General features: G+C 41.3%; 1 protein-coding gene across 1 annotated transcript in view; it reads right to left on the bottom strand.

Moving 5' to 3' along the window:
- The window catches only part of LOC523126 (ATP-binding cassette sub-family C member 4), a 205,713-nt gene that overhangs the window by 150,902 nt on the left and 38,921 nt on the right, over positions 1–15,890 (bottom strand). Inside the window, 3 exon segments of the mRNA XM_010810937.4 lie at positions 402–491; positions 4,157–4,258; positions 14,386–14,635. Of these exon segments, the coding sequence (XP_010809239.3) occupies positions 402–491; positions 4,157–4,258; positions 14,386–14,635 (442 nt within the window).

Genomic DNA, 15,890 nt, shown 5'->3' on the forward strand with positions numbered 1-15,890 from the left:
ACAGTGTGCATTTATCCAGATTTATGTGGCTATGAAACCTTCTTGCAAAACGAATGTCCCATGGAACACACCTAGAGGAAAGTGATTCTAGATTTGCCCAGTTCAAACTGTGTTATACACAGCTTTAGGCTCAACTCTTAAGAATTTTTTAAAATATGTATTTATTTATTTTTGGCTGTGTTGGGTCATAGTTGCAATACTTAAGATCTTTCATTGCAGCATGCAGGCTTAGTTGCCCCGAGGCATGTGGGATCTTAGTTCCCCGACCAGGGATCCAACCCGTGTCTCCTGCATTGGAGGGCAGATTCTTAACCACTGGACCACCAGGGAAGTCCCTCAACCCTGAGAATTTAACAGGGGCTGTGGCATTGCAGCAAGCCGAGCAAGGTATCATGGCTTACCTTTCCTGCTCCCACAGGTCCAACCACAACTAACAGTTCACCAGGTTTGACAGTAAATGAAAGGCCTTGTAGGGTTGGGGTTTCTGATTCCTGCAAATTAAAGTTTATAAAGATGTGCCCCTTTCAATAAAGTAACACACATTACTTCAGAAAGTGGAGAAAATAACAAAATAGTCATTAATATGCTAAACATACCCCACATTTTTCTCCTTCCTATTTTAAGATAATGTGTTCTACAGGAATTTTTATCCAATCTTTTCTCTTCCAGGGTCTGAAACAACTTCAGTTGCCTTTAAGAAGTCTTTTACCAGCTATCCATATGGGCACAGTATTAGATAGCCACAGAATTTAGCAGTTGAAATGACAAGCCGAAATTTGAAATGCAAATTTTATGATGTATACTAACTTATTTAAATAATATACTTAGTAGAATAGTCAATATAGGAAGTTTTTAATCATTTATGTTTTCATTATGACCCCTGGTTTTAACTATTTCATTAATCTCCATGATGTGGCAGATTAAGTACATGATGAGCCTGGCCCCCTACTAATAAATTGAAACCTCCACTATCTCTCCATTTTCATTTGATAAAGAATGAATCTCAGTAATGCTAAGGAAGCAGGTCACTTTATATGATGAAGTCTTTCTTGGCAAAGTAACTCTTATAAATACTCGTCAAAACTCTAACTTCACAAGAGCTCTAATTTAACACCAACAATGACAACAAAAAAAATAGGGAAATAAGAAATTATGACTTTGTGGGTCAGAGTGATAAGACCTCAATTTTAATATGTGTTACATGCATTATCTGTCCTGGCTAAACAGGGGTCATAAAGTACTTCTGCTGTAAGAAAACAAAAAACATGGAGGTACATGCAATAGCACACAATCCAATGTGAGGGAGAAGTCATGCCAATTACAGGTCATATTTCTGAGAGACTTAAGGGTGTGTATTTACATTGTTCTTAGTGTTAAGAAAATTGTCAGTAACTGATAATTTTTGCTTTTAAAGAGAGGTTACAGTTGATCAGTAAAATGCCCAAAAAACTAAAAGACAAAGTCTGAATAAACTATTGGGATAATCTTAAAAATGAAAACATTTCTCTGGGAAGAACTGAATTATAAAACATTAACTTGTTTTTCTTTCTTTTTCCTTTTCTTTTTTTTTAGAAATTTTTTGCCACAGGTGTACATGTGTTCCCCATCCTGAACCCTCCTCCACCCTGCCTCCCCAACCCCTTCTGGGTTGTCCCAGTACAGCTGCTTTGAATGCCGTTTCATGCATCGAACTTTGGTCATCTATTTCACATATGGCAATATATATGTTTCAATACTATTCTCTCAAATCATCCCACCCTCACCTTCTCCCACAGAGTTGAAAAGTCTGTTCTTTATATCTGTGTCTCTTTTGCTGTTTTGCATATAAGGTCGTCGTTACCATCTTTCTAAATTCCATGTATATGTGTTAATATACTGTATTGATATTTTTCTTTCTGACTTACTTCACTCTGTATAATAGGCTCCAGTTTCATCTACCTCATTAGAACTGATTCAAATATGTTCTTTTTAATAGCTTAGTAATATTCCATTGTGTATATGTACCACACTTCTTTATCCCTTCATCTGTCAATGGATATCTAGGTTGCTTCCATGTCCTACCTATTGTAAACAGTGCTGCAATGAACAATGGGATACATGTATCAATTTCAATTTTGGTGGGATTGCTCAGAGTGGGATTGCTGGGTCATATGGCCAGTACTTTTGACTGGAAACTCCCATGGAGGGAGGAGCCTGGTAGGCTGCAGTCCATGAGGTCGCTAAGGGTCAGACACGACTGAGTGACTTCACTTTCACTTTTCACTTTCATGCATTGGAGAAGGAAATGGCAACCCACTCCATTGTTCTTGCCTGGAGAATCCCAGGGATGGCAGAGCTTGGTGGGTTGCCGTCTATGGGGTCGCACAGAGTCAGACATGACTAGAGCGACTTAGCAGCAGGAGCATGGTGGTTTTATTCCTAGCTTTTTAAGGAATCTCCATACCGTCTTCCATAGTGGCTGTATCAATTTACATTATCACCAACAGTGTAAGAGTGTTCCCTTTTCTATACATCCTCTCCAGCATTTATTGTTTGTAGACTTTTTGATGATGGCCATTCTGATCTGTGTGAGGTGATACCTCATTGTCATTTTGATTTACATTTTTCTAATAATGAGTGATGTTGAGCATCTTTTCATGTGTTTGTGAGCCATCTGTATGTCTTCTTTAGAGAAATATCTGTTTAGGTCTTTTTCCAATTCTTTGATTGGGTTGTTTGTTTTTCTGGTATTGAGTTGTATGAGCTGTTTATATATTTTGAAAAGTAATCCCTTGTCAGTTGTTTAATTTGCTATTATTTTCTCCAATTCTGAAGATTGTTTTTAAATCTTACTTATAGTTTCCTTTGAAGTACAAAAGCTTCTAAGTTTAATCAGGTCCCACTTGTTTTCTTTTCTTTTTTTTTATTTCTGTTACTCTAGGAGGTGGTCATAGAGGATCTTGCTTTGATTTATCTCATTGAGTGTTCTGCCTATGTTTTCCTCTAAGAGTTTTAGTTTCTGGTCTTACATTTAGATCTTTAGTCCATTTTGAGTTTATCTTTGTGTATGGTGTTAAAAAGTGTTCTAATTTCATTCTTTTACAATGTAGCTGTCAAGTTTTCCCAGCACCACTTATTGAAGAGGCTGTCTTTGCTCCATTACATATTCTTACCTCCTTTGTCAAAAATAAGGTACCCTAGGTGCATGGGTTTATTTCTGGGCTTTCTATCTTGTTTCATTGGTCTATATTTCTGTTTTTGTTCCAGTACCATACTGTCTTGATGACTGTAGCTTTGCAGTATAATCTGAAATCAGGAAAGTTGATTCCTTCAGCTCCATTCTTCTTTCTCAGGACTGCTTTGGCTATTTTGGGTCTTTTGTGTTTCCATAAGAATTGTGAAATTTTTGTTCTAGCTCCATGAAAAATGCCATTAGTAACTTGATAGGGATCACATTGAATCTTTGGTAGTATAGTCATTTTCACAATATTGATTCTTCCTACCCAGGAACATGGAATATCTCTTCATCTGTTTATGTTGTCTTGAACATAAATATACTAAAAACATTCTAAAATATGTCTAAAACATTAACATACTGAAACAATGACAATTATTTTTCATCACTAAAAAGGAGACTTGGCGAATCTATCAATAAGAAGCTAGATTTTTAAACATGAGAGATGTTTTTAAGCTTCTCCACTCCTTTCTTGTCTGATACTGAGAGTTCTATATTACTACTATCACTCAGGTATGACAACAAAATAATGAGCCACATACATTCAGCTTCCTGTCTCCACACCTCACAGTTTCCCAGGGCCAGACACTGAGCTCCCTCCCTGTTCAGGCTTCAGAACCTGGCATTGCCCTGCCATTTTGTCTCTCCAGTACTGTAAACTCTAACATTACAAACATATTTACTTTAAGTTCAAGATGTGCTAATGTGTTGAAAGCACTCTTGAAAATGAAATAGACAACACATCAAATAGCTTAGGCTGATTTTACATGTAATCTCTGTTAGTTGCAAAAATATCTCTGATTTTGAGAATTTTTATAACATATTTTCAGTAAATGTGCAAGTCACAGTTTTACACCATGGGTAAAATCTCAAAATTCTCCAATAAATCTATGTCACAGTTATCTATTAGCAGTCATGATCTAGGAATGGAGGACTTATTACCTTATCCCAAAAAGCAGTAAAATCTTTCATGTGCACAATTGTTTTACCATCTGATGGCAGTTGAGGGTTGAGCTGTGATATCTCATCAAGTAACAAAAAGTTCTACAGAAAAAGGAAAAATATAGACAGTTTAGTCTATGGGATGAAACACAAACAAAAATAATTGCTTCCCTGGAATTTGCAGTAAAAATCTATACAACCTACAAATTGTCTTGCCATTTGTACTTGAAGTGTTGGTTCACATCAGAATAAACTAATATATAGAATAATATACACTATTATTACAGCATATAGTATATACATTCATAATGTAAGACATATAGTATACATAGAGTTCTTTATATAAGGGAGTGTGTGTGTGTGTGTGTGTAATGTGTGTATATGCATGTGTATATATGACATAAATATAGAGAGGGCCTGGCCATGAGTCTGTCTGCAACTTTCTCAGCATTTCTCAGTGTACAAGTTTTTCCCTAAGGAGAAAATATAGCTCCAAAATCCAACACATTTAGAACCTGGACATTTATATTGCTTTAGTCTTGTGTTACCAGCAATAAACATGGGAGCTGATAGGAAATTATTCCATACATATTTACTGAATCCCACTATGCGCCAAGCATCATGTGACACTGCTAGAAACATAGAGAGGAAGGCCATTCCCAGGCCTTCTTCAATCAGGTGGCACAAGAAAGGCTGGAAACACAAGACCTATAGCAGAGATGCTAAATGAAGTCTCTGGCTCTGCATGTTGTGGGTCGTGACCCTCATGTGAGCACTTAAGACCACTCTGCTTTTCTCATGTGTGTTAAATCAATATCACTGCTTTTCATTAACTATCACTTGTTATCATTCTAAAAAGAAAATGTTCTTATTAAATTTCTACCTCTTAAAAATACTTCAAAAGCATCTTTTCACTGTCACTTATCTCTTTTCTTTAGTCAGTGCCTTTTCTCCAGCTCGACAGGAATGGCTGCATCTTCCACTTCTTGCTCTTTTCACAGCACTTAGCAGTCATTCAATGTGATTTAGCTGAATAAAACCAAGTCCTGTAAACCACTACAAAGCTAAAATAAACATATACCAGAAAACTCTCTCTTCCCTGCAAATGTTAGATGTATTAATAACTCAATAAAAGAAACTACAGTGGTAGAGAAATTGAGTAAACAACTGAGACCACCTCCATTACCCACACCCCTAAGAACTATGAATGTGTGGCAGAGACTGCTGACTGTCCTCAAAATCTGCTCTCATTCTTCTGTGGTAACAAACCTTGGATTTTGGCTGCACGTGGCAGTTTGGAAGGAGGGTCTCTCTCTCCAGCCTCACAAGCAGATAGGCACAACCACGTGGCTAAATAGAGGTCAGTGGAGAGTGACAGCAACCAGGACCTTCCAGCTTCCACCCCACGTCATGGGCCTTGGAGGCTGCCAGTGGGGTCAAGGTCACATGCAGTGGAGTAACAATAAGAGAGAAAGAGTCTGGGTCCCAACACAGTAGAGGTTCACACTAGCCATGGGACTTATTATGGGGAAAGTTGTATCACCACAAAAAAGATATGTCCTAACCCCAGTTAGCTCAAAATGTGACTATATTTGGAAATAGGGTTGTTATAGGTGTAATCCATTAAGGTGAGATCACAGTGGAGTAGGGTGGGCCCTGAATCCAACAGGATTAGTGCCCTTATAAGAAGAGAGATGCAGAGACAGACACACTGGCAGAAAACAGGCAGATGATGATGGAGACAGAGGCTGGAGTGATGGCAATTACAAGCCTAGAAAAAACAAGGTTTGTCTGAAACCATTTAAGTTAACAGAGCTGACAAAGGAGTCCCCCTTATAGGATTTCGAGAGATCGTGGCCCTGCTGACACCTTGATTTCAGACTTTCAGCCTCCAGGTCTGTGAAATAATATACTTCTGTGATTTTAGGTCTTGTGGTTTGTGTTACTTTGTAAAGGCAGCCCCAGGAAGAGAATATAGATCCTTACAAGGACTCTTGTATGAGAGAAAAGCAAACTATCCTTGTAAGCAGCTTTAATATGGGCAATTCTAGGACCCAGATGCAAACCAATTCCCTACCAACACAGGGGCAACTGATAAAAGCTTCTGGGGATGTTTGAGAAAGAAAACATTTGAATAGGAACCTACTCCCCTAAAATCATAAACATCCTTCAAGTCTTTGACATTCTCACCTATCACACCACAGAGCTACAAATGTGATTGCAATCTTCCTCTCCAAAAAAACAATTGGCAAAAAGTGATCATGAAAACCTGCTTCTGTGCAGGAAAAAGAAAGCAGTACCCTTGCATTTCTCTCAAAGACCAGCAGTCAGGAGATAAGATCTTCTCATTTCCTCCTCCTCTCATCCAGGCTCACTGAGAACCTAACATGGGGCACAACTACTCCTCCCCGCCCTGAGCCCATGTCCAGCAGGGGGCGGAATGGATGGACGGTGGTCTGAGGACTCCTCTGCAGGCTCTCAATCACCACAACCTGAGTTCTGTCTCCACATCACCTCTCCCATCATCAGTCACGTAGCAGCTCTTGTCTGTTCTGCCACAGCTCATTCATCTCCCAATTTTCCTTTTCTCTTGAAGCAACATAATTTCAGAGTCTAACTTACTATTAATCATTTCAAATACTGATATAATATTCTTGGGTTTTTTCCCTGGTTCCTTCCCTGGCCCTCCCCAACTGCACTCCTTCCTGATCTCTTTACAACACCTCTGAGAATGATGCGGGGAACCAGTGGGAGGCACTCCGGCCATGGCAAAGGTCATGAGGAAGGAGGCTCGACATATGCAAAGGCGGGATTGAGCCTCAGGAGTCCCCCTGGAAATCCTCGAGCATCTACTCCCATAACCAGAGCCTGCCTACTTTACTACTTTGTGCTGTCACCTACACCTCTGACTTTACGGGGGGCTGTCCCCCACCACCTCTTTCGGAGAAGGAGTTAACTTAGAGCTCCAGTTAATAAAAACTCCTGGGTGTGACAAGAGTGTTTTAACCTACAAACTCCTCTGAAGGTTCTCTAGCCTGCCTGACAGGCTTGTCCAGCCACATGTGATTGCTCACAGCCTCCCAACTGTGAGAGGCATGAGATGCTTTAAACCTCCTAAAAACAGGTTCCTTAGAAAAGTTAGAAAACCATTAGTATAAGTATAATGGGCTGATTAGAAATTGTATTGGTGAAGGGTTTTTCATTTGTTGAGCTAATGTTTGTTGCTAAGTCTCCACATCCCCTGCCCTTACACACATTAATGAATATATAGAAGAAATAAGTATTAACCTTTGATATAAATCACGTTAGGCCTTAGGCCAAGTAAATTCTTTCCTTAACTAAAACCCACTACACCCTCACCCTATAGGAATGTAACTTTATTTGGGTGGCGTCTGTTTTAAGAATAATCACCCCTGGAGAAATAAGTGTCCTGGTTGACTGGCCGCTGTCACAAGGAGAGGATCATAAATTGTCAGCAGGCCCCCTGGCCAGAAGATGATGTAACACCCCTAAGACCTCTGTATACATTTGTATGAAGCACCTGACTTTGATAAAAGTCAGGACTGCTGACCCCGTGTGACTTTTGTATAACATCTCAGTGTGTAAAAGTAGACCATAGAAAATAAAGAATTGGGATCAGTTTCTCGAAATACTGGTCTCCCCATGTCGCTCTCTCAAACTATGGCTGAGTCTCCATCTGGAGTGCGGAACCCACCAAGCTTACTAATTTTTTCTGGTCTTCTAAGATCCGACCAGGGAGGCGTCAGTGTCTCCTCTCCTTCGGGAGAACAGAAGGACGCCTGCGGCCTACATAAGTGGTGCAAACTTCTTGTCTTGAAGTTTTATTGGTCTCCCGCGTAAACCAAGCTACTCAGCCTCTTTTCTCCACTGAATTTTCCTACTGAGCTATCTTCATTCTATTACTCTTTATATCTCTAATTAATATCTAATTGAAGCTATTGTATCCTGATCCTCACCGACGCTGTCCCTGCTTCGAACTCCCTGGATCAGCCAGGGCTGGAGCCCGGCAGTCTACCATACTTAATATCCCCCAGTGATCCATAAGCACCTAAGTCCACACTCCCCAGGTGGCCTCTGTCTGGACACCCTGAGTACTAACCCACCCACCCTTCCAGTCCATCTCAAAAGCTAATCCTCCTGGGAACCTGTCAGGACATCACCAGCTGGCACTGTCCTCCCTATCTCTGAATCCCATGAGGGGTTCTCCTGTATGTCACACAGGAGATATAGACACTACATCACTCACACACTTACAGACACTAGTTCCAACTCCAACAGAGACCGAGCCTTGTACAGAGTCAGCAAATCATGGGTAAGGGAAGGAATAGGTTACAGGGCTCTTCAAATCCATGCAACCTGCATTGCTACAGCTTTACATAGACTGAGATAACACAGCAACAAGCAAAAACTTGTATGCATATATTGTACATCTTGTCTAGACAGAATCAAATACCAATTTCAGCTTAAATATGTTACCAAGACAAAAACTCAATATTCAGTGTGTGCATGTGTTCAGTTCAGTCACTCAGTTGTGTCCAACTCTTTGTGACCCCATGGACTACAGCACGCTAGGCTTCCCTGTCCATCACCAGTTCCTGAAGCTTGCTTAAACTCATGTCCATCGAGTCAGTGATACCAGACACCATCAGTGTGTACATAGTAGGACAGAACTTCCCAACACTTCTCCACAAATAATAGGTTGAGTGAGGAAAGATGTCACAATCTTCTAGGGGTTAAATGAGATTCCAGCACATAACCAGCTTGTAAAGGTGTCAGAAGTGCTGGCTGGATTTTTTTCTAGGACTCATGCTGATAAAAAAAAAAAAAAAAAAAAAAAGGCCAAAAATAAAATACAGATGATGTGCAGACCCAGAACAGATCATGTGGGAAAATATCAAAGTCATAACTTCAGCCAAAAAGATTGACTTCCCAGTGGCTGGTGGGGGAAAACCTAAGCAGTTTTGTGAATAATATAACTTCAGAGACACATTTTACTGGATATGAAAGTCACTGAAGACTTATAGTGCTTTCAAGATATTTACAATCCTACTGGAGTCATTCAAAGATAAGAGCTTCAGTCCATTTTCCTTATTAAGATAAAATAGAGGGGTTTCTGGGGCCTATAAAGTCACAGTAAATCATTCATATTTTGTACATGGGAAAAATGACATTGAAAAGCACATGAAAACAAGAAGACACAACACTATGAAGACCATGTGTAGTTCTGCCCATGGGGATGGACCACCGTACCCCATCCAAGATGGGCAGGGGTAGTGGGTTTCCTTCCTGGGGCTGCCAGACATGACGTGAGCAGAAATGCTGGATGATGAACCACCTAGTCTACTGAGCCCCAGGCTTCAGGAGGCTGTGGGGCAGCAGGGCTCAGTACCACACTGTGTTTTAAACTCTGCATGTCCACCACACCTCCAGCCCATCTGTGGTCAAATCTTGCCCAGTTCTGACCACCTGGTCCGTAAACTCAGTTGACCTTTTCTTTCACTCCTGCGGCCCTTTTCACCTTCTAGTTGGGCATCATCACATCTAAGTGAGAGGCAGGGAACGGAAGAAAATGATTATCTGATAATTGCTGCTACCTGTTAAATAACAGGACAGGAGGTTGAATCCAGCCAATGGCTGCTCAGTGAGGTGGGTCTTACAGCAAACACTGAGTATTTTTAAATGCTCTCAGAATCTAAAACTAAGTCCAGGCTAGTCATCTCCTCAGATTTGGTTCTCTCTTAACATTCCTTATCATCGTGAATCCAGGTGATTTTACAGCCTGAAAAACCAAAGCAGCCTGACATCCACCTCTCCCATTCCCGCCCCTAATACCCAACTCAAAATGTGCCCCTGAGCGGCTCTCAAATATGGCCAAGTCTCTCTATTTCACCCTAAACCAAACCACATGATCTCATCCCTGGACCATGTACTGCACACACTGCTGACACACTCATCTCCCTGACTCTGCTCTGGGTCCCTAACACATATCATTGCCCTGTTCTCCAGGCTGCAGCCAGGCTGAGTTTTGAGATGATAAAAACCTTAATGTTTCCTGTAGGATCCTGTATGGGCCCCTCCTGAGGCCTCTAGCTCTCTACTCTGCAGCCTCAGACATTTCTGGTTACTCAAATGCACGGATCCCCCTTCTTATCCACAAAAGGCCTTTGTCACATGACCATCCCCAGGGAAATGTGAAGCATCAGCCTCCCATCTCCCACACCCCCACACATGGAATTCTCCAGGTAACTTGCTTAGCCTTCCCTGCTCAAACTTCTCAACACAACCTCCAAAACTATACCAGTGACTCTGACAAAGCACCTCATAGCCCCTTAGACTTTTCCTTCCAAGGACTATTGACACAGAAATGCACATCAGGTATCACTGTTTGATACTTTATTAACCTCCCACTTGATGAAACATAAATTGCAAGTAGGAAGGACTTCTCTGCAGTTGCTTACTTGCCACTGTATATACTCATCTGTACCATACTCAAGGCTGCACCAGACTTATTATTCTGTGGAATGATTGGATGAATAAATTCAAATTTGACCCACAAAAGTCAAGCATAAATCAAGACAGCTTTTTCCTCTCAACTGATTTTAGTTTTAAAAAGGTCCTGTTATCTTTTGCATTTGCTAAGGTACATTTTAGATTTCTTTCTACAACTAGGGTGATGTTTCCCAAACGTGATTTATTTTCAGGGACACAGGGACACTTACTAAAGACATAGGTAAGTTGGACCCCAGCAAAGGAATAGTGAATCAGAAACTCCAAGATGTGATAATTTAGTTTTAATAAGCACACCAGGTGATTCTCATGAACTAAAGACCTACATTCTTTATAGGGTTGTAAAACTAAATGGGTTGAAGAAGTTTCTATTACTAGGATCTAAAACAAAAAACAAAAAACTTCCAAGATTACTTCAACACACCATGGAGCAGTTTCCAATGCAAACAACCTCACCGCTCTTATTCTCAGCTATTTGCCCTGGCTTTACTGCAAACTACCATCAACAGACCTCTAAATTCCAAGACCACCTTCCAGCCACAAAGAGAAACTTTAGGTGTTTTTCCCAAGTCAAAGGTGTGTCCTTCATCAGGACACAAAGTAGCCTGACAAAGTCAGCACAAGGAAAATTCAAAGTTCTCCCCAGATCATAATTTTAATGTTACTGCACACAGCTACACAGGAATAAGTCTCAGGCCTTAGACATTGAGTTCATTTTAGTAGAAAAGAAGTAAAAAATCCACCCACGTATTTGAGCACAATTCTCTGAAAACCTTCTACAGGACCCCTTTCCCACTACACTCTCTGGTGCATCACATCATCCATCAGAGAATCAGAGTTATCACTGTCTCCACTTCAACCATGCTTAACGGTTAGGTATTTGCAGGATCCCAGACATGATGGAGCTGGAAAGTCCTTTCAGTTGCACATGTTCTGAGCATCTGCTATTTCTGAGAACTACGAAAATGAACAAGGCACTGTCTGTAAGAAGTCTGGAGTTCTGGGAAGGAAAGAAATCCATAAATACATGGCTTAGTGAGCACAACGTCATATCTGGGAGCTCAAAGGAAGATATGGGGATTCAAGAGGATGTGATGGTTAATTTTATTAGCCAGACACTTGGCAGACCAGCCCCCAGACACTTGCTCAAACACATATTACAGTGAAAGCATTTTTAGATGAGATCGACATTTAAATTAGTAGAGTCTGAGTAAACCAGATTATTTTTCATACGTGGGTGGGCCTCATCCAATTAGTCAAAGGTCTTAAGAGAAACTAGACTGACCAACTCCAAAGAGGAGGGAATTCTGTCTCAAGAGCACCTTCGGACTAGAGATGAATTTTAGCATAAAGCCTCATGTTATAAATCTTCTTTTATGATAGCCATCAAGACAATTTTTGTTAAACAAATAAGAGTGTTTCTAGTTTACTACAAGGCCCAGGAGCCAGGCCAGCAGGAGCTACATGAACACCTGGCTGTGCAGGGCACAGCTAGCTCCTCTCTTTAGAGAGTAGGTCCACCAAGTCCAGTTGGGCTGGGTTCAGATACACAGATGGATGCACAGAACAAGCAGAAGATTCAGACCTATCCCCACTCTGGATAAGATTTGTTCCCCTGATTTGACACTCCCATCAAGACCCAATGTTCCAGGGATGCCTATCTCTAATCTGCTCCCTCCTCTGTATTTCTCCAGCTTCTAGTGCAGACTGACCCACCCTGGGCCTTTATAGGGGCCCAGTCATGTCCTGTAACTGTTGTCTCAGTCAATCCAGCATTTATTTGATACCCATGATGTGTCCAGCATGGACCAGACACTACACTAAAGAACCACCAGAGACAGTCTGCTGTCAAGGGCTCAGAACACTCCCAGGGAGTCAGCATCACCCCACCTGACAAGAGGCTGCTGTGCACATAGATGGAAACCCCAGATCAATATCAACAAAAGTGCTGGGAGAGGGTCATGGGGCTGCTGGAGGCTCAGAAGCATTTACTTAAATCAAGGACAGAAGGGAAATCAATCCAAGAGGCTGAATAGAGTGAGCCAAGACCTCAAAGTAAGGATGCATATGGCAGGTCACAGGCAAACCCCTTTCCTCCTCCCCACCCCAGTCCCCATGTGCTGAGAAACAAACAGAGAGGCCAGTGGAGCACAGAGTTTACAACTTGATTCTTCAAAACACAGGGACTTCAAAGGTCTTCAGAGTAAGAAAAGATGATTAAAAAACATACTTAATGAGATAGTCCACATGACAGAAGGTACATAGACAGCAATGTAACAGTGGTTAAGAAACCAGGCTTTGGTCAGAATCCTACTTCTGTCATTTGCAAGCTGTGTGAGGATGGGTGAGCTATTTCAACTGATAAAGGAAGCTGTTTCCTTATCTGTAAAGCGGTGACACTAATGTTTACCACTCAATTGCTTTCCGGATTAAATGAGATGGCATGATGCATAAAGAGTTCAAGAGGGCCCAGACCATAAGTAGATCACTGGTAGCCACGATCAAAGACAGCAGCAGCAGCAGCAGTAATAACAAAACCACAATAGTACAACACACATATGAAGCTTCCATCTGGATATGTTAATGTGTCACTAAGAATGTCACTACAGTCCAAGGATTTTCCTAAATGTCTTATTTGAAGATGTGAAAGCCAGGAAAAAGGAATTTTTTAACAAGTTGCATGGACCAAGCCTTATAAGTGTTGCTAGAAGCCCCCATCAGAAAGAATGACAAACTCAGGGGACCAGAACTGACCCCATATGACTGATGTGTTTTATGGGAAATGGTTTTTTATAGCATAGAAACTTCATCACAGAAAAGATTGGCTTTTTTGACAAGACTCCAAAATAAAATATAATCACATGGAGAACTATCTAACTTCACTAGATATCTATTACTAGTTGCCCATCACTGTGGAGAAGTAGAAACAAGTCAGATTTTTCAAAAGCCTAGACACTCAAGCTCATGCCCAGGCTGACTCACAGAACCAGTTTATTTTCATTTTAGATTTATTCACAAACACATGAATAACTGATCACCTACTGTGTGCCAGACCCTTGTCTTGGAGATATAAATTATTTACCCCAGGCAATTTAGGGACAGCAGGGGAAAAAAACATAGGGGGTATGGTGGGAATCACAAATTTGAAGGGAAGAGTCCAGCTAGAGACAGAATTAAGCAGTGAAAAGAGGCAGAGAGGAAAAGGCAGATCCAAAAGCCAAGCTCAGAAATTAACAAGCAAACCACCTATGCAGGAAAGAACCCGTTTCCAACAGAGAACTAAGTAAATCTTCCTGCCCAAGGAAGAAGGAGCTCTCAGCAAGTTTTTTCCTTCCCAGCCCAGAGAGGAATCCTGTTCACTCCAAGACTGTGCACGCTGACTGTCTAGTCATTTGAGTTAGCACAGGAGAAGCAACCTGTTAGTTTCTCTTGTTTTTAGACATATTAATCACCCTGATGTCATCACTTGTATGTAGAGAGTCCTGTGTTGTTGCTACTGCTGCCAATAAATGAGCAGGGAACTTATGATATTTATAATATACTCTATCAAAGAAGAGAGGGGAGTACATAAGAGTTTGGAATGACTACCAGCTTTGGCACAGAGCTAAACCTCACCTAACTGGCACACAGTCACACAAAATAAAAGAAGGCATTTTATGTAAAATACACCTACAACTTTAAAAAGTTATTTGTTCCCAAACCTTGATTCTTTGGATACTGATGATGGCCTCTGACACCTTCTCGATGGCCATGGGGAAGTAGAGGGTGCTCGTAAACCGCAGAGCCTCATACAGCATCACCACCACAAACACTTGGCTGGCTGTAATCACCTTTTCAAGAACCACATTGGTGATGAAGGTGACAAAAATCATGATTTTGGTTACAGCAAAAAATGATGCCAAATTCATTCCTCTAAGGTAGGAACTTTGCAAAATCTTGGAAATTTCCTTCCTGGAAAAGAGAGGAGAAAATAGATTTTAAAACATTCATCTACATCCAAGGCACGAATTCAAGTGCCCTGTGTGAGTGGCCCCTTTTGAGGGAGTGGGCACAGATAAACTATCCCTCACATCATGGAGACACTACACAGTGCACACCCGGAGGTCTGCCCCCAAACCAGGACCACACTCTGCAGCAAGACTTCACTCTTCCAACTAAAAGAAGACTTAGAGTCACACTTTTTAAAACATTTTGGACCAGTGAGACTGGGTTTGAACATTCATTCAACAAGCATTCAAAACCACAAGTCCTGGGTCAGGCTCCGCACAGATGACAAAAGATACAGCCCATCACCTCCAGGAGCTCATGAACTTGTGGAGGAACAGAATAAGACACCCTAAGACTCTGACACACAAAGACATTAGACAGAGGCAGCCACAGAGCCCCCACAGGAGTTCAGAGCAGAGTTGTGTAACATGGAGCAGTGGAGTGAGAACAAGTTGCATGAATGTGGATCTTGAGAAGATAAGCTGAAGTCAGGGTTGGCAGAGGCCAGAGAATAAAGAAGATGCGAGTGTATTTCCATCAGAGGGAGGGCCCCCGCAAAGGTGCAAAGAAGTGACAGGGAGATAACAGAGAATTCTAAGTACCGTGTGCTGGAGTAAAACACTCATCAGATATTTAAATGAAAGATGTAGAAAAATACCGTAGATAAGAAAATGTAGAAAAGTATTCTACAAAGAAAACAACATAGTGTTTTCATGGTTCTGTTTGGAATAAATAATAATGATTCATTGCTGGGAGCCGGTGAGGCATTCCACTCGTGACAAAGGTCATGAGGAAGGAGTCTCGGCATACGCAAAGGCGGGATCGAGCCTCAGGAGTTCCCCTGGATATTCTTGAGCATCTACCCCCAAAAACCAGAGTCTGCCTATTTTATTGCTTTGTGCTCTCATCTCTGACTTTACTAGGGGCTGTCCCCACCCCCCCCACCCCCCCACCATCTCACTCTCTCTGTCAAGGAGTTAACTTACAGCTCCAATTAATAAAGTTCCTGGGCAATTAGGAGTGTTTAAATCCAAACCCCTCAGATAGCTCTCGCCTGACAAGTTTACCCGGACTCCTACAGCTATGCATATGATTGTTTACAGTCTCCCAGCCTCGAGAGGCATGGGAAGCTTAAGATATTCAAATAGCTTAGAGCCTCTCAGAGAGTTAGAAACTGCCAGAATAAAACTAGTAAAAGATTTCATCGATGAGCCAATGC

This window comes from Bos taurus, unplaced genomic scaffold, assembly GCF_002263795.3.
Source record: "Bos taurus isolate L1 Dominette 01449 registration number 42190680 breed Hereford unplaced genomic scaffold, ARS-UCD2.0 Leftover_ScbfJmS_1899, whole genome shotgun sequence".
Taxonomy (NCBI): domain Eukaryota; kingdom Metazoa; phylum Chordata; class Mammalia; order Artiodactyla; family Bovidae; genus Bos; species Bos taurus.